Source organism: Dunckerocampus dactyliophorus, chromosome 17 (assembly GCF_027744805.1).
Source record: "Dunckerocampus dactyliophorus isolate RoL2022-P2 chromosome 17, RoL_Ddac_1.1, whole genome shotgun sequence".
Taxonomy (NCBI): Eukaryota; Metazoa; Chordata; class Actinopteri; order Syngnathiformes; family Syngnathidae; genus Dunckerocampus; species Dunckerocampus dactyliophorus.
This window is the reverse complement of record NC_072835.1, coordinates 7,694,503-7,719,137: the sequence shown is the minus strand read 5'-3', so window position 1 is coordinate 7,719,137 and position 24,635 is coordinate 7,694,503. Positions and strand designations below refer to the sequence as shown.

Genomic DNA, 24,635 nt, shown 5'->3' with positions numbered 1-24,635 from the left:
TTAGCGTCTCTGGCGCACAAGGAGGAACTTTTCTTCCATTCCAAACACTTGCTGCTGACAGCTGCTGTGACGTCACCTGGTTCTCAACCAATGAAGGGCTTTCTCCGGTCGACGTCATCAGGAGCATTATGCATGATTTGAAGTCGTTATTTTAGCCGAATCAAGAACTATATTAATGAACGTGGCACTTACACGTTAAACTGCTGTTCATATTGCAAGTAGATTTGATTTAGTTAGCATTATTAATGCATTTTCGCTCAAATCTAAACGCAAACAGTGCGGATGTGTGAGGACAACAATGCATATTTCGCCCTTATCTACACTGCACTACTTAAATAGTGTCATAACATTTACATTATGAAATAAGGGACATTTTCCAGAAAAAAATAGGGGAAAATGAGGGAAATTCTGCTTTTCTACGTGAATTTACACCAGCGGTTCCCCCTCATAACAATAACAACCAGTCAACTTCATCACTATTTCAAACATTACGACAGTGGAATATGGCGCGTTGTTATGGACTGATATCTATGTCAAAAATGTGGATGTCACTTCAGTTGCCATTGTTCACTACTATTACACAGGAAGCTAAATAGCTAGTCACCAAGAGGTTTGGTTGCGCTTGCTCAGGAAAACACTGCCCCCTAGCGTTTTGATAAAAAAATGCAAGTCATAAACTCAAACCTCAGCCCTAAGATCATAAAACATCTCTATTCTTTTACATATTTGAATGTTTTTCAAAAAAGTAACACAATAATTGCTTTCATTGGTAACTAATTTCATTTATGAGGGAGTATTAATTAAATTCCTTTTATGGGAAAGTAACTAGAAACTGTAATCAATTATAACTATAAGTAATTAGCCTAACACTGGTAATACCTAATAATATATCTCATTAATATTGAGTTACTTTTATTTTTAGAAAAGAGGGTCAATAAAAAAAATTGAGCTGCCGGCTGAAAATGGCCACCGGAAGCATATTGGACACCCCTGGCCTAAAGGCTGAAACTCAATTTGCACACTTTTGTACTTACAGTACACTTAGACTTTGTGTCCACGAAGTCCGGCACATTGCAGTGCAGTATCATTACTGATGTTGCTAAAATGGCCAAAATGTTACAAATGCACAGTCATGGACACTTGCCACCATCAATAGTCGCCATCTTTGCTATGTAGTGGAAGGGGAGGGACTAACGTGAAATAATGGTGGCTGAGGAGCAATCCACAGCGGTGGAAAGTAATAACCAGAAGAAGAAGAGGGTAAAATTAGGGGTGGGTGGTTTTGGTGTTGATTGATTCGATACCAAGTAAATACTGGCTGTACCTTATTATTGTATAGTTTTTACTTGACATTTTTAAAGATTTTTGCATGATTTTGTGATTTCTTGACCATGTCAAGGCCGCATAATGGTCTAGTGGTTAGCATGTTGGCCACACAGTCAGGAGATTGGGAAGATCTGGGTTTGAATCTCTGTTGGGCATCTCTGTGTGGAGTTTGCATGCCCTCCCCGTGCACGTGTGGGTTTTCTGCGGGTACTCGGGTTTCCTCCCACATTCCAAAAATATACACGAATGGTTGTTTGTCTGTATGTGCCCTGCGATTGACCAGTCCAGGGTGTACTCAAGATAAGCGGCATAGAAGATGGATGGATGGATGGATGGATGATCACGACAATATATCAGGATAAAACACACAAAAAATATTTTAGGCCAGGGGTGTCCAAAGTGCAGCCTGGAGGAGATTTTTTATTGGTTCGGGTCACTGCTCCTCCGGTTTGGGAAAAAGTTATAATATTACAAAAATAAAATCACAATATTATGGGAATAAAGTTATGATATTATGAGCAGAATATTTACAAGAAGAAAGTTAAATAGTTTAATTTAATTAAAAAAAAAAACAGCAGAAATGGGGAAAAAAATGTATGAGAATTTTATGAGAATAAAGTCAAAATATTAAGGGAAAAAAGTCATTTTGTAATGAGAAAAAAAGTTTCAATTTTATGAGAATAAACTTGTAATAATATGAGGAAAAATAATTCTTCATTTTAGTAGCATGGAGTTGAAATATTAAAGTTTTTTTTAAGTCATCATATTATGAGAAAAAAACAAAACAAAATAAACTTCCAATTTTTGGAAAATTATTTTGGGATAAAAGTTATAGTATTATGGGAATAAAGTAAACTAGTACTACAAATTCTTTTACTTTTGCCCCCAAAGCCCACCTGTGTCCAAGGCCTTATCCCTTGAGTTTGCAGACAAAATAACACTATACTGTATACATGTAACAATATCAACAATGCAACAATAGGATCAACACAACAAAAACACATTTTTGTGAAAATTAACATAAAAGAAGTGAAAAATGTCGATCTCGTCAAGCTAGTACGGACCCGATACGGAGTCTACGTTGATACAGTATTTTTGGGCCGCCGCTCGACCGTCATTTCCGGTAAGTGCTGTAATTATAGTATTGGATTTGGGACAGCACTGTACTGTCAAAATTCAACTGAAGTGCCTTGACGGAAGTGCAGGTATTCGATCTTAGACACAAAACAAAATTGCAAATTACTATTGCAGGCTACAAAGCACCGCCAAGCGGCCTTGTCGACTGATTTAACTTGGGCTCTGGTGCCACCTTTTGGCAGACTCGTTTAGTACAGCTCATGAAAAACAAATGGCAGCTACACTAATAGATCGATAGATAGAACTACTCTAAGTATAACGCCCTTTTTAATCAAATATCCTTTTAAGAAACAAACGATTACCTCATTATTCAATAGTTTGTTCGTAGAAGTGTTGTGCTTTTACTCTGAAAAGGTCGTCGGAAGATAAAAGGAAATGTTGCCAAGACACCGCCTCCAATCATGGAGTCAAATCAGCGAAACGAAGACCACTTTATCGACGACACTGCGAACGAGTTTGAAATGGAAAGTACTTGGTTGCCAGTGTTATATCTTTGGCCGGATTTACTAATCCGATAAAGACGCAGTGGTAAGATTAGACGTCCTTCTATCTGATTGTAGTTTGGGAATAATTGGAAGCTAAATTAGCAGATTTAGCGTTGAAGGCAATTGATGATGGAGTTGACTATACTGCAGAAGAAACGGAGAGTGAATTCCTGAAGCCCTGCTACCAGAAGTGCAGAGTGTTCCCCCCCACATGTGGTAGGACAGCAGTGTATTGCCATACACGTCAGCACCTCTCCAGACAAGGACAGCATTCATACACCAACACTCCCTCCAGCTTGGAATTCTTCAAGCATGCCTTTGCAATCAAGGAGACAGTGGACCACGGTGGTATTCGGTGTCATTCTCGGATTCACTGTGTGCTCTTGGTTCATTGTACCCCAAGTTCTGGAAAGTCAACGGAATGAATCCCCCCTGTGTTCGTTCAAAAGTGAGTCCGCCGCCGGGAAAATGCCGGGAAATCTCGGTGACGCTGACGACCGGGGAAGTCACTTCTTCAGACAGGAGGAAAGCAAGCCTGACCGTCGTGGAGATGCCCGGGAAGCCATAAGCCGCCCCACACGGTTCCTCTATGTGGGTGTGATGACCGCCAAAAAGTACCTGGCTTCCCGGGCCGTGGCTGCGTTCAACACCTGGACACGTTCAATTCCCGGAAGGGTGGAGTTCTTCTCCAGTGATGGCTCTGACAACGTGCACGTCCCTGTTCCGCTTCCGGTGGTCTCACTGGCCGGCGTGGACGACTCCTATCCACCGCAGAAGAAGTCATTTATGATGCTGAAGTACATCCATGATCATTACCTGGATAAATATGAGTGGTTCATGCGAGCGGATGATGATGTTTATATAAGAGGTGATTATGATTTGTTTCAGTGTTGTTTCAAATAATTAGGGAATTTCCTCCTTTGGTGTTGCTTGAGATCTCAACATGGTACATAACAAGTACATGGCCCAAGTACATGTATCCATGTCTTACATTTTGGTGACGCAGTAACATCTTTCTAATTGAAATAATGCCATCAAAGGTCCGATTAATACAGGGGTGTCCAAAGTGCTGCCCGTGGAGCTCATCTTTTATTTTCCTGTGAGACATTGTAAAAGTACTATTTGCAAAAAGAAAACAACAAAACTGGGGGAGTAAGTTGAAATGTCTGTGCTAATACAACAAAGCTGACAAGCATGCGTTTTTTCCCCTTTAACTATATAAAGTGGAAGCTCAGTTTTCATATGTCCTGGTTTTTGACACAGAATACAGTGTTCCTTCGCTCTATCGCGGATTCACATTTAGTGCTTGTTTTTTTAAATTACAGATATGAACGCTCTTACAGCCTGAGCCTGGCCCTTTAAGAAGAATTGCATTGTGGGAAGTTGCGTGTCTATCTCTTGCCTCTCTCGTCTGTCTGCACCGCCCGTTGTTTCCTGCGTCCTGATTGGCTGTAGACCATTGCCAATCAATCTCCTCCATGCCGTCCTGCCACGTCTCCTGTGTCAACGCTAGCTTGCTTGCCTGCTGGCTTGTAAATGAATCTTCGGTTCGTCTGCAGCAATATGTTTTAACAAGGATACAAAAACGCTACAGTACAGCGGAACGGCGCCAGGACGAAAAGGCACGGTCACAGGAGTGAAATATGTGTGAGTGACTTAATAATTTCTTGTGTTGCTCATTAAGGTTGATCATTAAAATTAAAACGAAGGTTTGAACTTATTCGAGAGGGTTTAAACGAGAGAAATTTGAGAAAAGGTTATTGCCTGTCTGAGAAAAGTGTATAAAGTGTATGATGAGGGGTTTTACAGCCTTAAAACGTATATAATAATTGTAAAAATGAAGTTGGATACTTTGCGGATTTCACTTATTGTGGGCTATTTTGGGAAGCTATCCTCCGCGATAAACGAGGGAAGGCTGTATTGCCAAAAATATGTCGCGGTTTTCAGACACTGTCTTGGTTATCATACAGCCATTTTTCTCAGAAGACTTTTGTTTTACTAAATGAAAAATATCAACATCGATTAGATGTTTCGGTTTTCCGGTTGAAAAACTTTGAACAACCCTGGTCTAAAAGTTTCATGTGAGCTGATACAACCTCATTTTGTGGTACAACATACTCAGGGTTCCCGGGTCCCTTGAAAGGTGCTATATAAACCCAAGTTGTTGTTATTGTTATTCTTTATTATAATTATTATGGTACATACGTTATACTGTCATGAACAGAAGGATGCTGAGTGGGATACATTGAGGTCATCTATGTCCCTGCAATTTTAGTTGTGTAAAGATTTGTCAATTAATTCATGTATCGCTTCATAGTCCTCCTAAATAACTACAGTAATCCCTCGTTTATCGCGGTTATTTGGTTCCAGACCCAACTGTGATAAGTGAATTTCCGCAAAGTAGGATTCCTTATTTAAAAATCAAATATTTTTGTGGTTAGAGCATAGAATACCAGTTTATGACCTTCAAAATACAGATTTTAACATTATTAGTGCCCTCTAAATAATACCCTATAGTCACCTATACACTAGCATTACCCAATATAATGCCATAAGAGAAAATAACTCATTTAAGACATAAATAAGACTTATGAGTGTTGCTGTTGTGTTCCAGTGCTAGGGGAGCACAGTGGGAGGCAGGGGGGGAAGTGATGTCGGGGGTTCAGTGTCGAGGTTTTAGCGTGGCGTGGGTTACAGCTGCAGCAGTAGCCCGTGTTAGGGATTATAATGCCTGTTGTGGGAAAATTCAAACCTGCAATAAAGGCCTGCTGTTCCTGTGATCAAGTCTGGTGCTTGTGTGTCTCACCAAACATTACAGTAACATTACTGACACCTAGTGACCAGTGTAAATAGAATACTACCTATCACAACGTCTGAATGCAGCTTTTGCGCCTTACATTTGTGTTTTAGTTTATTTAGTCATTCTTATGCCTGTAAATGCTTAATTTAGCAAAAAGTATGCAAAATGTGCTTGATATGCATATTTTTGATGAATAATAAGCTGTATTCAACCATGAAACAGCGTCATTTATTAATATATTTTTGAAAAACCGTGATTGAAGCCCCAGAATTTGAAGTGTGAAGCGGCGAGGGATTACTGTACAATGATGGAGCCTGAGCAAGTTGTCCCCGGACACTCATGCAGGACAAGATGAATTATTTAAAGGGCCAACATTTTGAAAAAAACAGGAGCTGTGTTGAGAAGTCACTGACTGAGCGCCAAACGTCAGGCATTCCTGTAGCAGGAGTGCCCTGAAAAAAACTTTTAAAAAATGTACTTCAAAACTGCTGTTGAAAAAAATAACTTCAAAAATTAAGTTCAACCACTACTCGTTGAACTTGAATTGAAGGTGTTAACCAGTGTTGGGCAAATCACTTAAAAAAAGTAATTACTACTAGTTATGAGTTACTTTCTTGAAAAAGTATCTGAAATAGTAATAGAATAATTAGTTACCATGGCAAGTAATTGTGTTAGTTTTTTTGAAAAACCTTCAAATATGTAAAACAATTGGGATGTCGCTTTAACTAGAGGAAACATTTTCAGTGGAAATTGTGTGTGAATGTTGAAATGCTGAAGGTGAACTGAAATGTAGAATGAGGTTCAAATATCCTAGAAATGTGTGGAAATCTATTCACCATTTGAGGACCGACCCAGCAACCGTGAACGTTCCATCTAACGTTAAATGTAAAATGGGTTTCCACCAATAGGGGGAAACATTGAAATTGTCAATTCGTTTTCAATGGGAAAAATCCATCCATCCATCCATTTTCTATACCGCTTCTCATTAGGGTCGCGGGGGCATGCTGGAGCCTATCTCAGCTGACTTCGGGCGACAGGCGGGGTACACCCTGGACTGGTCGCCAGCCAATGGCAGGGCACATATAGACAAACAACCATTCACACTCACATTCATACCTATGGACAATTTAGAGTCGCCAATTAACCTCAGCTTAATGTTTTTGGAATGTGGGAGGAAACCGGAGTACCCGGAGAAAACCCACACACACACGGGGAGAACATGCAAACTCCACACAGAAATGCCCAAGGGAGAATCTAACTCAGGTCTTCCCGATCTCCAGACTGTTACTGTGTTGGCCAACATGCGAACCATTAGACCACCGTGCGGCCCAATGGGAAAAATGTCACAGAAAATATTGAATTATGGAATTTTTTTTTTTAAATTTCAGATAGACACGGCGGAATTTGAAATGCTGAAAGTAAAAATGAAGACTGAATGTTGAAATGTGTAAAGAAGCTGAATGATTACAGCGGGATCGAAAATCGAACCAGCAACCATTAGTTTGTGAAACAACCAGTCTACGTCCTGAGCCATGCCACTCTGTAGAATAAGCAGGGTAATGTAAATGTAAAATTATTTACCACCAGTAGGTGGTAGGTGGTTTGAATTGGTTGAGAAATGTGGCTGGAATTAGTGAACAAAAATGAGGTGGAATAAGAAGAATAACAAAAAGAATTACAGGAATAAATAGATGAAAAATGGTAAAATAGTAATCGATTTGATTGCCCGATACTGGAAAACAATAATGGTGTTAGTAACTGTGTTATTTTTAACACCTACTCCCAACACTGGCTATAAATTAATAGTCGACTCACTGGGATAGAGGTATTATTTTTCTGTTACTGTCATACTTCAAACTACCTTACACTTATCTTCACCCTCTTCAGGTGAGAAGCTGGAGTTGTTTCTGCATTCTCTGAACAGTAGTAAGCCTCTTTACCTGGGCCAGACTGGTCTCGGCATGGCAGAGGAGTTGGGCAGACTGGCACTCGAGCCTGGGGAGAACTTCTGCATGGGTGGACCTGGGATGATCTTCAGCAGGGAGGTGCTACGCAGGATGGTGCCACACATTGGTTCATGTCTCAGGGAGATGTACACAACCCATGAGGATGTGGAAGTTGGCCGTTGTGTACGACGCTTTGGTGGGACACAGTGCGTGTGGTCTTATGAGGTATGAATTGAATTATTGTTTTATTTTGTGCTGCTTCCCAAAAGAAAATGTACACCATCTCCCATGCATAAAGAGAAATGGAATAATAGCTGCTCGAGGCTGGTTCGCATTGCCAGCAGCTGGTTGAACCTGTTTCTGGTGAACGTTGGCCTCTACCAAGATTGCCCTTTGTTACCGATTCTGTTCATAAATTTTATAGAGAGAATTTCTAGATGCAGCCAAGGCGCTGAGGCTGTCCAGTTCAGGGGCCTTATAGAGATGTTATTTTATGTGTAGAGGGCTCTCCATCCATCTTCTTCCACTTAACCGAGGTCAGGTTGCGGGGGCAGCAGCCTAAGCAGGGAAGCCCAGACTTACCTCTCCCCGGGTACTTGGTCCAGCTCTACCCGGCGGATCCCAAGGCGTTTCCAGTCCAGTTGAGGGACATAGTCTCTCCAACGTGTCCTGGGTCTTCCCCGAAGCCTCCTACTGGTCAGACATTCCTTGAACACCTCCCCAGGGAGGCATCAGATGCCCGAGCCACCTCATCTGGCTCCTCTCAATGCGGAGGAGCAGTGGTCCGAGTTTCTCCCGGATGAAAAGTGCTTCTCACCTTATCTCTAAGGGAGAGCCCAGCCACCCTACGGAGAAATCTCATTTCAGCCGCTTGTACCCACGATCTTGTCGTTTCTCTCACTACCCAAAGCTCATGACTATACAGTAGGTGACGGTAGGAACGTACATCGACTGGTAAATTGAGAGCTTTGCCTTTCGGCTCAGCGCCCTCTTCACCACAACGGACCAATGCAGAGTCCGCATCACTGCAGACTCCGCACCAATCTGCCTGTCGATCTTGCGTTCCATCCTTCCCTCACTAGTGAACAAGACCCCGAGGTACTTAAACTCCTCCACTTGGGGCAGGATCTCATCCCTGACCCAGAGATGGCACTCCAGCTTTTTTCGAGCTAGAACCCTGGACTCAGAGGTGCTGATTATCATCCCAGCCGCTTCACCCTCAGCTGCGAACCGATCCAGTGAGAGTTGAAGGTCACGGCTCGATGAAGCCAGCAGGACCCAATCGTGCAGACACCTCTCAATGCCCTGGCTGCGCCTAGAAATTCTGTCTGTAAAAATAATGGACAGAATCAGTGACAACCCTCATGCCCCTGTCCCTCAACCCCCTGTCCAACCCTCATGGGGAAACGGGTCTGACTTATTGCCGGCAATGGGAAATAAACTATGACACCGGTCATACAGGGAACGAACCGCCTAAATAAGGTGGTCCGGTACCCCATAATATCAGAGTACTCCCCACAGCATTCATTGAGGAACACTGTCGAAGGCCTTCTCTATGTCCACAAAACACATGCAGACTGGTTGGGCAAACTCCCATGTACTCTAAAGGACCCTGCCAAGGGTGTCGAGCTGGTACACAGTTGAGGGCTCTAATAATGTTAAAGAACATATTTAGAAGGTTGTAAACAGGTTTTCTATGCTCTAACTATGAAAATATTCCATTTAAAAATAAGGAATCCTACTTTCCAGAAATTCACTTGTCACGATCAGGTCTGGAACCAGTTAACTACGATAAACGAGGGATTATTGTCTAATTCTATTTATGCATTCAAGATAGATGTTTGAAAAAGAATTGCAACATGAAAACTGTGAAACAAGAAAGGTGAAAAAGAGAATTGCATTGCTGTGCTTTAGATACTCAGGAAGCAGGCTACATTATGTTTGTATGTGTTTTACCCGTATAGTCAATTTATTTTCACGTGACAATTCTTTCCACAGATGCAGCAGCTATTCTACGAGAATTACGAGCACAAGAAAGGTTTCATCGACGAGCTCCACAGTAGCAAGATCCACAATGCCATCACACTACACCCAAACAAATGGCCCGCCTACCAGTACCGCCTCCATAACTACATGTTGACTCGTGAAATCTCAAGGCTTCGTTACCGCACCATTCTGCTGCACCGTGAAGGCCTGATGATGACCCACCTCAGTGACACAGAAATGCTGTGGGAGGACCAACAGCTGGGAGCACCACCCTCCTTCATGCGGTATCAACCCAGTGAGCGCCATGATGTCATAGAGTGGGATTTCCTGACTGGCCGTCACATTTATTCTGCTGTTGAAAACAAGATGGCACGCCAAAGCCTCAGTACCTCACTGCGAACTGCATTAGAAGACATCATGCTCCAGGTGATGGAAATGATTAATGAAAATTCTAAAACACGTGGCCGTGTCATAGACTTTAAAGAGATTCAGTATGGCTATTACAGGGTGGATCCAATGCACGGGGCTGAATACATCTTAGACTTACTGCTCCTGTACAGAAAACACAAAGGACGTAAAATAACTGTGCCTGTGAGGCGTCATGCATACCTTCAGCAGTCCTTCAGCCGACCCTTCTTTTGTGAAAGCGAGGAGTTAAATGTGGCTGAACTCGTGCCCGCCATTAATTCTGAATCCCAGTCCCTATCTTTTCTATCCAACTCCTTGAAGTTATTGTCCCCTTTTCAGTTCTATGAGTCAACCAGAGAAATGTGGGAGCAAAGCCAGAGGAAAGTTAACATCCTTGTCCCGCTGTCCGGTCGCTATGACACCTTTGTACGTTTTATGGAGAACTTTGAGGAAGTTTGTTTGATACCCAAACAAAACGTTAAGCTCTCTGTCATACTGGTAGACAATGAGAGATATCAAGACAAAGGAAAACATGTTCAGTTAATCAAAGATTACAACAAGAAATATCCCAAAGCTGACCTATCAGTGATTCCACTGACGGGCAACTTTTCACGGGGATTTGCTCTGGAGCTGGGCTCCTCGCTGTCTGATAATGACACTCTACTATTCTTTTGTGATGTTGATCTTATCTTTAATGCGGATGCCCTGCAACGCTGCAGAGATAACACTGTGCAAGGGAAACAGATCTTTTTTCCTATTATATTTAGTCAGTACAACCCAAATATAGTGTATGCTGATAAGGCCCCGAGAGAAAACAAATTTGTTCTTACCAAAAAAAGCGGTTTTTGGCGTGATTATGGCTTTGGAATAGCCTGTGTTTTTAAGAGTGATCTTCTAAAAGCTGGTGGATTTGACACCTCAATCCTTGGCTGGGGGTTGGAAGATGTAGACCTTTTCACAAAAGTTATTCATTCTGGTTTAGATGTGTTACGCAGTCAGGAGCCAGGAATTATTCATATTTATCATCTTGTCCATTGCAACTCAAGTCTTGATCAAAAGCAATTAAAAATGTGCCTTGGGTCCAAATCAAGTACTTACGCTTCAACAATGCAGTTAGCAGAGATGTGGATGGAGAAACACACAGAAGTAGCGTATAACAGAACTTCATCCTGACATTCCAGTTTATGTTGACACCACCATACAAGTTTACCTCATCTCTGCATGGAAAGCTAACGCTGTGCACAGTGACGTGCGGTCAAGGGAGGCAGTCTTGATGAAAAATTACCCGATAACCGATAACTTATTATATCTATTATTTTTGTAAATTTAGATAGAACTGTATCTTGTGCACACCCGGAGGTAAGAGCGGATTTGACAAACTTGTAGATTTGTCCTTACCAAATAGCACGACATTACTACTATTAACAAAACATAAAAAATAGTGGCGGCTCAGAGGTACAAACCATGGCGCCAAGGAGTTTACTAGCTGACAAAAGCCGGTATCTTCTACATGTACAACGGTAAGGGGCTAGTCATCCAACGACATCATCTCCATGATGAAATCAGAATAGATCGCTTGAACCCTCGGGTCGCCTCTGGCAAACTTTTCTGCACTTTTCAAGCACCGTGGCGATAGGAACAAGCCCCGGCCCCCAGGCGATGTAGCCATCCTGGCGTTTCAGGTGGCTGATAAAATTTGATGTGTTGAAGGTCAATGTTTTTTTTCCTTATTGCGGAATGTTTCCAGAGCTTTTTCCGAAATGTGTGCCTCTGAAACAGAGAGAAATCCCACACCATTGACGCCATGTTTGTTTACGAGTGAGCTTGAGGAAAGTTACGACAGGCCGTTTGCAACACGTCACAGAAAAGGAGCGCTTGATTTGCTCACACTAACCCACCCACAGCACAGTGCGGGTAATCTTGCCTCATTTAAGGCAATTATTTTATTTTTTTTAATGTTAGCGGATTTATTTATCGGTATGACGTCATAAGTCCGATAATTATCATGCACTCCAAGTAAAAATTGCTGAATTTGCATATTTCCTAATCAAATACACAACAGAAACCTGCGAGGAGGCTGCGGCGAGTGCACTTAGTGTATTGAGTTGGATGGACATACTGTATGTTATATATATATATATATATATATATATATATATATATATATATATATATATATATATATATATATATAATGTTTGCAGAATAATTTATTATACACCTTGACTTTCTACAACCTGTGTAACGACTTCTAATGTGAGTGTGACATCATTACTCTTGCTAATCGGACAATAAAATAGAAATATGTTATACGCCGAGGAGCACAGTACTCTTCCTCATCAGGAAGACGCAGGGGTGTATGTGAGCTGGTAGGTGCTTGTCGCTGCCTTCCTTCCAAAGAGAGGAAAAGCCAGTGACAGCTTTTTTTTTTTTTACTTTATTGAATTAAACAAACAGAAGCGCCAGCCCAAACCTAAGTCAAATGCAATTACCGTATTTTTATGCTCTGCTGAATGAATGAAAAAAATTTGACTGCCAAGATTGTTATGACTGCTCAAAAAAAGCTAAACTTTTAAAAACAAACTTTTACAACAAAGTAACAGAGCATTTCCTAGTGAAGGATAGACCTCCTGTATTTCATATACAAATAAAAGATAAGACGACAAATGCTTTTCAGTTAAAAATACATAAATCAGACTAAGAAGTTTTTTTCTTGTTATCCTCTTAATGTGCAATCTGTAGTAACATTCCAAAAAAAATCCAAAGGAGTGCCTCACCAGCCATGAACCTCACCGCACGTCACTGGCTATGCACTATGTGCAACGGTATATTTGTTGCAGGGAGACTATGGGTTTACGAGGGGTTTTCAGGTGAAAAATGACCCCGAAGAAACCAGAAACTGTGTTTTACAGAGCAAAGATGAACAAATGATGATAGTATGAAAATGGAGTGGAATCCATTTTGGGGGGAGTTCTGTATATTTGGGGTTTACGGGATTTTTTTATGTAGCGCATGTACAAGTGGTCAGACAAAGAGATGGCCTCGTGGTCCAAATCCTTTTCAGCGAGTCTGTTTTCTACCTCTTCACGAAGTTTTAATTTTATTTAAATACCTAGTCCAGACTTTCTTATTGTACTATATATTTTATTCAAAAGTTAAATATACATTATGGTTTGTCAATCACTATGTTTACATCTAAATGCGAAATCAGGGGTGTCCGAGTGCGGCCAGGGGGCCATTTGGGGCCCGTGGCTTTTTTTTTGTTGGCCCGAAGTACATTTTAAAAAACATTTCAAAGGAAAAACAGCAAAAATGGAAAAATCAGCAGTAATTTTACAAGAATAATGTCAGTTTAACAAGGTAAATTTTACAAGAATAACCTTGGAAAAGGTTATGCTTGTTATTTTAGTAGCATACAGTTAAAATATTAAAGAAAGTCGTTTTATTTATTTATTTAAAGTTGTAATATGAGAACCAAACAAAACAATGGATAAAGTTGGATATTTTGAAAAATTAGGTTGCAGAAAAAGTTATGTTATGAGAATAAAGTCAAAAATATTATGGGAACAAATCATTATGAGAATAATTAGGTTGATGAATAATGAATAATTATGAGAAGAAGAACATTTACAAGAAGTTGAAATACCTGGAAAATCCTAAAAAAAAAAAAAAAAAGAAAAACCCAGCAGAAATTGAAGAAACAAAGTCAAAATATTAAGAGAAAAAAGTCATATTCCATTGAGAAAAAAGCCACAATTTATATGACAATAAACTCATAATGTTATGTGGAAAAATCATTTTAACCATTTTAGTAGCAGAGTTGAAATATAAAAAAAAAACCAAAACATTGTTTTTTAGAAGTCGTAATATTATGACACACAAACAAAAGAAAATAAAGTTGTAATTTTTGGAAAATTCAGTTGGGAATTCTAATGTTATGGGAATAAATGGGAAGAACATTTACAAAGATTATTTAAGAAGAAAGTTGAAATATTTTTGGAAAAAAAATGGGTAAGGAAACAGTAAAGTTCATACTAATAATATGCTTTTTTACCTATAAAAAAATATATAACTTGTTAGCATATCTACACGTGTTGCTTTCCAAGATACCAAAGTGGCCCCTTGCGTCCTTTCGTTTTTCGATGTGCGGTCCTCGCTCGAAAAAGCTTGGACACCCCTGATCTAAATTATTGCATGATTTCGGTTGAAACCAGCTTTTAAAAACACACCTCAACTAGATGGTTGTCGATTTTTTTAAGAATCTGATTGACACACGAGTATAATGATGATAACAAATATAGCTCATAAGAGTTTAATTTAAGAGCTGATATCTAGAAACTTCCATGGTTTTCTTGATAATAACCAAAATCACTTAAGTTCTTACATGAATAGCTACAGCATTGTACTGCCAAAAAATGTAAATCGTATGAGCTATTTTTGTTTCCATTGTTATATTTGTCCAAACAAAGGTACCTTTAGTTGTATCAGGCATGAAAATGAACAAGAAACTGAAGAAACAAGGCTGGTCTAATCATTTTTTCCAAGACTGTAGGTCAGGGGTATCCAAAGTGCAGCCCGGGGGCTATTTGTGGCACGCAGTTTGTTTTTTATTGGGTCATGGTACATTGTAGAAATAATAGGAAAAAAATAGAGCAAAAAGGCAAAACGTAAAGAAGCTCAAATGTTGGTACTAATAACAAATAATAAAACACAACTTTGTTGTTAAATAATATAAAACGTTTCTTTAGCCTTTTTACAAAATTAAAAAAATACACAAAAATATCAAAGTGGCCAACCGCATCCTTTCATTTCAGTACACAGCCCTCGGTGGACACCCCTGCAATATGTAGATAGATTTTCAGATGTGTGTGGTATTTTTTAGCTTGATTTCAATTTCCACATAATTTAGAGCTGTTAATACACACAAATATACATAACTATGTCTTGTAATTTATTTTTCTTGTTATAAAATACAGTAAAAATGTGCATATTTCAGACATAGTTCCACATGGTGATAAATCAAATTAGTCAATTTGAAACCTGTGAATCATCGCATTAAAAACGTTAATCATTTGACAGCCCGGGTATAAACATATGCGGATTACGGAAGCTTTCTTGGTTTCCTTTTGAATGTTTTTGTCATCAGAGTTCAGCATCAGCAGGTCTGTGTTTGTGCTTCGTGGTGAAAATGCAGACCATGCAAATCAAGAAAGCTTCTACAGTACTCTATTATTACTACTATTGCAAGGGAGGGACAATATTGATTTCCGATATTGAATATTGATTATCTACTGTGTATATGATTCACTGCAAATTCATGTGTGGTCCCTTTCCATTCTGGATAAAGGTTGAAATAAATAGGGACCTTCAGGAGCTATGTGTGTTTCCCCAACAAACAAAGGGACAGATTTGCAGCTATGATAGCCACAAGGTTGTCTGTGGTACTTCGTATCCTAACAGGGACGCCCATATTTGGCATGTTATCAAAAGAATTCTTTCAACATACAGTATTTAACGGCTTAGGATGCCTTGACCTTTCCTGGATTGCTTTTAGCATGGCTGCCAAACAAAGGGGTGAAGAGTATCAAAGTGAAATATTACTTTTTTTCTAAGTAATGAGGATATCAGTGTGATAGGGATGGATTTTAATGTTCAAGCAGCAATAATAAACTATTATGGAAGTACTGTTTTTAGGTTTCTTCACTTCTCAGTGAACAATAGTTACAATAGTAGCTGTACATAAGCCAAACAGCTTGGGTATTCACTCATTCATTTAGTTTTTGACTTTTTACCCTGGTCTACAGCGTATGTTACTGGCCTCCATATACAGAATACGTATATAAACATTCTAATAAATTATTGTGGAACCCATGAATTGGTGAGTGTGTGTATTGTTCAGTGCCGTTTCCAACCATGTGACACAATCATGTGTTTTTTTGCGTTGGCATAGTTCAGGTTTAGGTTTAAGGTTGTCTCACGGTGCTGCTTGAGACATAAATTGTCGGAGTATCACACACAAGCACCTGCCAATACAAGCATGGGCTATTTAAGCCTTTCTCAATGTTTTCAATAGTTTTTCATTTCTGTTGTTGTTTTTTTAGAAATGTTCCTTCTGTTTCAACTTTCTTCTTGTAAATGTTCTTCTCATAAGTATAACTTTATTCCAGTGCTTCTCAAATAGTGGGACGCCCCCCCCCCGTGGTGAACTGGCGTGGTGGCGTGGTGAACTGTAAGGGGGAGTGTGAGAGGCAAGGAGTAATTTCAGTGTTTGTGCAGACCTGCCAACATGTACAAATTTATCTTAGGCTACTCAGCATGCAATTTGACTCCTGAGTATGCTTCGCAAGTCTCCATTTTTGTTGCATTTTCCAGATTTCAGGTTCGAGTTCAGTCTGTACAGGACAGATAAATAAATAGCTTACCAGTTTCTCAATAATATTTTAAAGGGGGGGTTGCCGGGGGAACATTTCTGTCCCCTGGGGGGGGGGGCATGACAGAAAATAATTGAGAACCACTGCTTCATTCCCATAATATTTTGACTTTATTCCCGTAATATTATAGCTTTTACTGCAACCAAATTTTCCAAAAATTACAACTTTATTCATTGTTTTATTTGTTCTTCATTATATTACGACTTAAAAAAAAAATCCAATTTTTATTTAATATTTCAAATTTATGCTACTAAAAGGATGTTATTTTTCCTCACAATATTATGAAATTATAGTCATAAAATTCCAGATTTTTCTTGTTAGCGTACAACATTGTAAAATTACTGCTGATTTCTGTCATTTTTGCTGTTTTTTTTTGTTTTAGTTTTTACATTTTTAAATTTTGAGAAAATCCAGAACTCCATCTTTTAGCAAAGCCTCAGATCAGAAAGTATGGAAACAGATTTTTTCGATATACTAAAATCCTTTGTGACGCTTTTACTTTGAAAAGGTTAACCCGGATATAGCTAGCTACTCAACCGTGGTGTCGACAGTCGAAAGTCAAGGAATTTTGGCTTTAGCCTCTCCGGTGCGGGAGACGGAGTATCTTCATTCAGATCCGTTGGTTGCGATTCTGTGTCATTGTCCAGCGTCACGATGCAACGAGAGATCGCTCGCATTTGCTTTTTGTGCTAAATCCGGAGAAGCAGCTGTAATACTGTCCATCACTGACGCGGGCTGACAAGGTATGAACAATTATTCACTCAAGTAAGTGGAATGGAAACAAAGACACCCAATATGATGCCCATTGTGTTTCCACCAAGATACCATGGCGTTCATGTGACGTAACATATCTGCATGTTGTAAAGTGAGGCTAATCTCAGCCTTGCCTGTGTGGTGGATACACCTTAACTTCAGATATTTGTGGTTGAAAGGTTTGCATGCATTTATTCACTGGCTTGTAACAAATAATCACTGCCAATAAGTATCGTATCGTATCCTGTATGTGTTTTTACCGGTATATTACTGCACCAATAAAGTTATTGTGTATGCTTTGTCCCGTTGAGGAAAGCTATTCCACTGCAAAAGCTCATCATCGGGAGACATTTGTTCTAAAAATGACAACTACGGGATGACAACCGTTCCATACAGCAAGCATGATGATCTTTTCCGCACACAAATAGAACAATACATTCAGAAAGTATATTACTACCAAGAAATGACTTAAAGACTCACAGGTGTTCAGAACATTCAAGGTGCTCTGTAGCATCCTCCCACCATTACATAATGTGATCACGTGTTCTCACTTGACTTGATGCCGTACATTCATTCATGCCCTACACACACACGTTATATAAGTATGTATTCTGAATAAATATTAATTATATATACTGTATATGTGTGTGTGTATATATGTGTATATATATATATATATATATATATATATATATATATATATATATATATATATATATACATATACATAAAATGGGTCTATAAAATGAGATTCTAACATTACTTTTAAGAAAAATACAATGAAAAAAATATATGAGGATATATTGCAATATACTAATGTAATTTCTGTAAGGTTACCTTGCACTCTGTGTGTGTGCTACCGCCCCCCCCTCCACCCACCGAGACAAGAGACTGTACGACTGCCAAAAGGGCTCACTCCGTTCATGCTGTTGTTCTATGGAGCAAGCGCTCCTTCCTGTTTCCGAGAGACGAGGAAAACGGACACGCATGCACATGGCAATATGCTCAGGCCGGCAAAATTATTGAGTTCATTTTCCGTTATCGGGTGATTAATGAATTCATTTATTATTGTCCCGGTTCTAGTGCCTATGAGATATTTTTTCTCTGAACGAGAAATCTTGTCACATTTTAATTTCGCGATTGGCCCCTAGTGTATATACAGTATGTTTGCGCGTGTGTGTGTGTGTGTGTGTGTGTGTGTGTGTGTGTATCGGTGATGTGCAGTCAGGGGACGCAAAATGAATAACATAACATAAATACAGTGGAACCTTGATTAGCATCATTATTTCGCTCCAGAAGGTCTGACTAACAGAAATAGACGCTAACTGAATGCATTTTTCCCATAAGAAATAATGTAAATCTAATTAATATGTGACAGCCAAAATGTTAAGAGACTTGTATAGTTTTACATGCAGAAAATAATTCAAAATGCATTTCAATGATGAAAGAAAGGGATAAATGAACATTTAAGGTTACTTTTATCTTCATTGAAGACATGATACTTGACTTGACTGTTCCCAAAGATACGGTGTGGCAGCGACCTTCCTTCCGACCACCTTCCTGTTTTGCCATGAGTTATTTCTTGAATTCAATACTGTTGCTCACCTCACTCACCCAAAATTCTGCAACAGTATTGAATTCAAGAAATGACTCACGGCAATTGAATTCAATACTGTTGCTCACCTCACTCACCCAAAATTCTGCAACAGTATTGAATTCAAGAAATGACTCACGGCAAAACAGGAAGGTGGTTTTGAAGAGGAAGGGGCTGATCTTGCTGCCATATTGTCTTAAGGAACAGTCACGTCTTCAATGACAGTAAAAGTAACCTGAAAAGTTCATTTATCCCTTTCATATGCATTTTGGGCACCCCTACTTTTGTAGCTCTTTGTCGGGACATTGTAATTTTGGACATTTTGACATTGTAATGACATGTGCATTCAGAGAGGGTGTAGTAAGCAAAAATACTGCTCTTAATACAGTTGCAGCATGTCAAGAAATGCTGCAAAGTTTTATAGACAGTACAAATTGTCTGTGAGAAAATACATGTCATAAACGACAACTTCAGAGTGAAAGATGACGTATCAAAGAAAATATTGCATTATTATGATATACTGTACATGATAACAGTGGTTTATTTGGTGTCAAAAAATGCTGACAATAATATCTTCAATTAGTGGATCGTCAATTAGTGGGACGGTAAACATTTCAAAATGCACATGCATTGTTTTGCGACTCGGTTAAACAAAAAAGTTTGTTTGTCCAGGCATATTTTTTTCATTGTACTTTTATGACAATTAAAATCTCGTCTCATTTCGTTCTCGTGGACCCAATCTTGTGCATCGTCTAGTCTCCTGAGTTGGGTGTCTCGTGACACCCCATCGGCCATCATTGTCATGTTCAAGTTTGTTAGCAGCAGTCTCCCACAACTATTTCTGTTTTGTTTTAGGTGTGAAGGATTGCTGTCATGACTGGAGCTGAGACTGAGGATGATATTCCTTTAGGAGAAAGGAAAACTGTCACAGATTTTTGCTATCTCTTGGACAAATCCAAACAACTTTTCAATGGACTAAGGTTAGGCTTTCTTAACTCTGTACATTTCTGGTCAAATTTCTGTTTGCATTTTGAATGAATAATTTACTTGTTCCTTGTTAGTATACGGTCATCCCTCATTGATCACAGTTGATTGGTTCCAGACCAAGTGAATTTCCGTGCAGTAGGAATCCTTATTTCTAAATGGAATATTTTTGTAGTTTGAGCATAGAAAACCTGTTTAACCTGTTTATTGCAGCCCTCTAGACATGAAACATAACAATACACTATTCTCATGATGCGATACGATACACAATATTTAGCTCAGAATACGATATATATTGTGATATTTGCCTGACCCAAACAATTCAATACGATTCTATACACTTACATCATTTTCTGAAAGATTTGAAAGGAGTAGTGTGAGTTTAGTGGCGTCTTCTAGGTGTTCCATTGACTTGCTTTGAATGAATTGAATTGAGTGCAATTGAAGTGCAAACATCATATACACAATATACGACTCCGACTGGACAGAGAGTCATTGTCGTAAAGGGTTCCTGACATTATTCATCAACTTTGCTTAAATATGTTATATATTGTTTGTAATTATGGTCTACATTGTTTGATTTTTGAAAGCAAATGGTAAATTCTTAAAAATTACATTTATAGTTCACGGCACCACCCATGATGAACTAGCTCTCACAGTTCGACGTCATTTCCGGAAGTGACATCATGGGAGTAATATCACTCAGGAACACAAACATGGCGGTGTACGAGACGGAGGATGTTTATAGTGATTGTAGCGAAGATTTGAGCCATGTGTCAATAGTTTTCAAGAAGGAAGAAGCATTTGGAGAGGAAATAGAGAACTTGTAGAACATGGACTTAAGCCTTAAGACATGGAGTACACAGAACGGTAAGTGTAAATTACTCTGGTGTTGCTTATCCTTCAATTATTGTTTTAAATCGGCTTCTTAATGAGCGTAAAGGGGCTTGTAAAGCCTGTTTGATTGTATATGTGGCCACACGTTGAGAATAAATGTTTGCCACCAGCGGCCCCCGCCCCCCACAGTAAACATATCGCTATCAAAAGATGTTTGTATAACATGTATAATGCTTTGAAGCCTTGTAGCTATTGTGAAATAGTGTTTAGAAGACATTACGTAAACAAGACATGACTTACTATCTTGTGCCAACTTTGACATAGTGGTCGTTCTTTGTTGTATTGTTTTTTTCCCCTGTGTACTGTCAGAATAGCATCCCTTTTCAAAATGCATTTCTACTAGGGATGTCCAATAATATCGGCATAAATATTGGCATAAAAGTGTAATATCTGTCAATATCGGTATTGTTTTTTTCAAAAATGAAATCCGATGTAGCCCTTCAAGCGGCAAAGTCGCAAAACTTTGCTGAATTTGGTCCCTCGTGTAATTAATACTTTACGCCAGGAGAAGGCGGACATCTGTAACTTCAGTATGAGCAACATTTTTGAGCTTTTCTATGCATCATTTAGGAGTTTATCGACTTTGGGCCCCATCTGCCTGCAACTGCTGCAGCAGCGAGACCACTCGACATAACAGTCCACACGCAGCACATATGCTTTGTCCTTTCTTGTCTTAAATCTTCCTCTTTTGGAAAAGAAAACAAATTTACAGTTTCACTCGGATACTGTGAACATGTGGCAGCAAAACAACCTTTTGGCACTACCTTGAATAGCGTTTGTTCATTCTGCTTTAGCTGAGAGGTGTCCCCCGATGATGTCACTTCCGGAAACGAGGCTGAGCTGCAGGCTAGTTTTTCATGGGTGGCGTCATCAACTATAAATGTCATTTTTGCGAATTCACCGTTGGCTTTCAAAAATCGAACAATGTAGAACATAATTACAAACAATATATAACATATTTATGCAAAATTGATTAATCATGTCATCCATCTATCCATTTTTTTACGGCTTATTCAAGGTCGGGGCACGGGGGCAGCAGCCCAAGCAGGGAAGCCTTCGTCCAGCTCCTCCCGGCAGATCCCGAGGCGTTCCCAGGCCAGTTGAGAAACAGTCTCTCCAACATGTCCTGGATCTTCCCCGAGGCCTTCTACCGGTCGGACTTGCCCTGAACATCTCCCCAGGGAGGCGTCCGGGAGGCGTCCTGACCAGATGCCCAAGCCACCTCATCTGGCTCCTCTCAATGCGAAGGTCACTACCTTAAGCTCATGACTGTAGGTGAGGGTAGGAACATAGATCGACCGGTAATTTGAGAGCTTTGCCTTTTGGCTCAGCTCTCTCTTCACCACAACGAACCACTGCAGACGTTGCACCAATTCGCCTGTCGATCTCGCGTTCCATCCTTCCCTTCCTCATGAACAAGACCCGGAGGTGCTTAAACTCCTCCACTTGGGGAAGGATCTCATCCCCGACCCGGAGATGGCACTCCACCCTTTTCCGGGCGAGAAGCATGGACTCAGACGTGGAGGTGCTGATACTCATCCCGGCCGCTTCACACTCTGTTGCGAACCAGTGAGCGTTGAAGGTCACAGCTCAATGAAGCCAGCAGGACCACATCATCTGCAAAAAGCAGAGACCCAATCCTGCAGCCATCAAACAGGAACCCCTCAGCGTCCTGGCTGCGCCTGGAAATTCCATAAAAGTAATGAACAGAATCTGTGACAGTCGGCTTCGGGAAGCCCAGACTCCCCGGCCACTTCGTCCAGCTCCTCCTGGTGGATCCCGAGGCGTTCCCAGGCCAGTTAAGAAACATAATCTCTCCAATGTGTCCTGGATCTTCCCCGAGCCCTCGTACCGGTCGGACGTGCCCTGAACACCTCCCCAGGGAGGCGTCCGGGAGGCTTCCTAACCAGATGCCTGAGCCACCTCATCTGGCTCCTCTCAATACAGAGGAGCAGCAGATCTACTCCAAGTTTCTCCCGGATGACAGTGATACTCACCTTATCTCTAAGGGAGGGCCCAGCCACCCTACGGAGAAAACTCATTTCAGCCGCTTGTCCTTTCGGTCACTGCCCAAAGCTCATGACCATAGGTGAGGGTAGGAACGTAGATCAACCAGTAAATTGAGAGCTTTGCCTTTCGGCTCAGTTCCCTATACACCTCAAAGGACCGATGCAGTGTAAGTGAGCAGTGCAAAATACTTCATACCACATGTGTTTCAATGCGTTATATTTCTATTTTAGTTAATTTAGTCATTTTTATGCTTGAAAATGCTTAATTTAGGCCAAAAATACATACATTTTTCTTCAACATGCATATTTTTTGACTAATAATAGGCAGTAGTCAACCACGAAACAGTAATGATTTATTATTCATATATTTTGAAAAACCATGATAGAGTGAAGCTGGGAAATTTGAACCCCAATGTGGCGAGGGATGACTGTAATGCTTGACCTGTCATGTTTTCTAAGAAATTACCCCCAGTTTGGATTGGGGGGAAGAATTTACAATAATTAATCCACATGGGGAGGGCTCTCATTTGTGTCTAAATCAATTCTACTTGTGTTTTCAGGTTTAATGAGTTTTACATGCAACATGTAGAACGAAATTTGATGAAACTACTCAATACTCACCCACCATGGCCTCAAATTTGGAGGTGTTTTTACCCTCATTTGGAAGAAGCCTGTTTCTGATCTGAGAATATCCGATGCATTGCCTTTTTTTCTCTTTACACTGCCATGATGCATATTGGAATTGTGCCACTTGGATGCAAAAAATAGTAATTGTGTCACTTGAACCTTGTATGTCTGTGTAGCTTCTCAGTCATCCAGGTCATAGTAATCTGAATCGAGGCAACTGGACTCTTGTTTGTTCCAGACATCAATCCTTACATCCATTTTGTATGCCGCTTGTCCTCATTAGGGTCATGGCGATATGCTGGAGCCTATCCCAACTGACTTTGAGCAAGAGGCAGGGTACACCCTGGACTGGTCGCCAGCCAATCGCAGGGCACATGTTCAACACGTTTCACATTTAATCCAAAAGGCTTCTTCAGTTCTACATTTTTTTAGTGTGGAGACTCCCTATTTATGTTGTTGGTGGGTGTGCCCCCCTTTATGCAGGATGGTCGTTAGCCCCACTGGCCAACAACGACAACAAAAATCCTATTGTGACCACCCCCAGGGGAAACACTCGCCAGAGGCATAAAAAGGGATACTCCGCACCTGAAAGTGTTGAACTGAAGAAGCCTTTTGAATTAAAGGTGATTGCGTGATTATAATTAGTTGTCTTTTGTTAATGTGTTTCCTAAAATGCTCATTTGTTTCTCCTTTTTTTTGTAATTTTTTTCTGAAATGTAAAAGTGTTTCACAGTTTTTTAATGTCTTCTTTAATGTCGCCGTATGTTTGGCTTAATTTGAAGTCTTAATTTTGTGGTGGAAATGTTTTTAAAGTGTATATTCATTCATCTTTTTTTAACTACCTTTAATTGATGTATGATTGAGTACGTTTTAGTGAATGCTTAAGATGATCTTTTTTCTCCTATGTCCTTAAATCTCTTTGCTGCAGAGACCTTCCTCAGTATGGACACAAGCAGTGGCAGTCCTACTTTGGGCGGACTTTTGATGTTTACACCAAGTTGTGGAAATTTCAGCAACAGCACAGGTTATTCCATCTCTTTCCGTCTGTGGTTATTTGTTTTGTGTCTTGTCTCATGCTTTTGGTTTCAAAGTTTTAGATTTATTAATAACTTTCTTTCAAGTTTGTTGTCGTCATGTGGCCAGAAACTGGGCAACTGCGGAACAAATATACATTGATTGCTGGCTCTGTATGTAAATTACTCTCGGAGAAAGAGAAACAGGAGTTAAAGGATTTAGTTAAAATGACAAACTA

The 24,635-nt window shown here is 40.0% G+C and overlaps 2 protein-coding genes across 2 annotated transcripts in view; both read left to right on the top strand.

Annotated features, from left to right (window-relative positions):
- Nucleotides 1–2,816: 2,816 nt before the first annotated feature.
- chsy3 (chondroitin sulfate synthase 3) lies at nt 2,817–12,206 on the top strand. The gene is made up of 3 exons (XM_054756720.1): nt 2,817–3,816; nt 7,636–7,919; nt 9,693–12,206. Exons 1-3 carry the CDS (start codon nt 3,261–3,263, stop codon nt 11,259–11,261), a joined length of 2,409 nt encoding a protein of 802 aa, XP_054612695.1. The 5' UTR covers nt 2,817–3,260; the 3' UTR covers nt 11,262–12,206.
- Nucleotides 12,207–16,972: 4,766 nt separating this feature from the next.
- The window catches only part of scai (suppressor of cancer cell invasion), a 49,276-nt gene continuing 41,613 nt past the window's right edge, over nt 16,973–24,635 (top strand). The window contains exons 1-3 of the mRNA XM_054756722.1: nt 16,973–17,262; nt 19,722–19,846; nt 24,312–24,407. Coding sequence (XP_054612697.1) covers nt 19,740–19,846; nt 24,312–24,407 — 203 coding nt within the window. The 5' untranslated portion in view covers nt 16,973–17,262; nt 19,722–19,739. The remainder of the gene's footprint in view (nt 17,263–19,721; nt 19,847–24,311; nt 24,408–24,635) is intronic.

Bases quoted from the DNA above. Each gene is read 5' to 3' on its own strand.
- chsy3 (XM_054756720.1), top strand. From the start codon at position 3,261: ATGCCTTTGCAATCAAGGAGACAGTGGACCACGGTGGTATTCGGTGTC. The intron at 3,817-7,635 runs GTGATTATGATT...CACCCTCTTCAG, and splicing joins TGATGATGTTTATATAAGAG to GTGAGAAGCTGGAGTTGTTT. The intron at 7,920-9,692 runs GTATGAATTGAA...TTCTTTCCACAG, and splicing joins AGTGCGTGTGGTCTTATGAG to ATGCAGCAGCTATTCTACGA.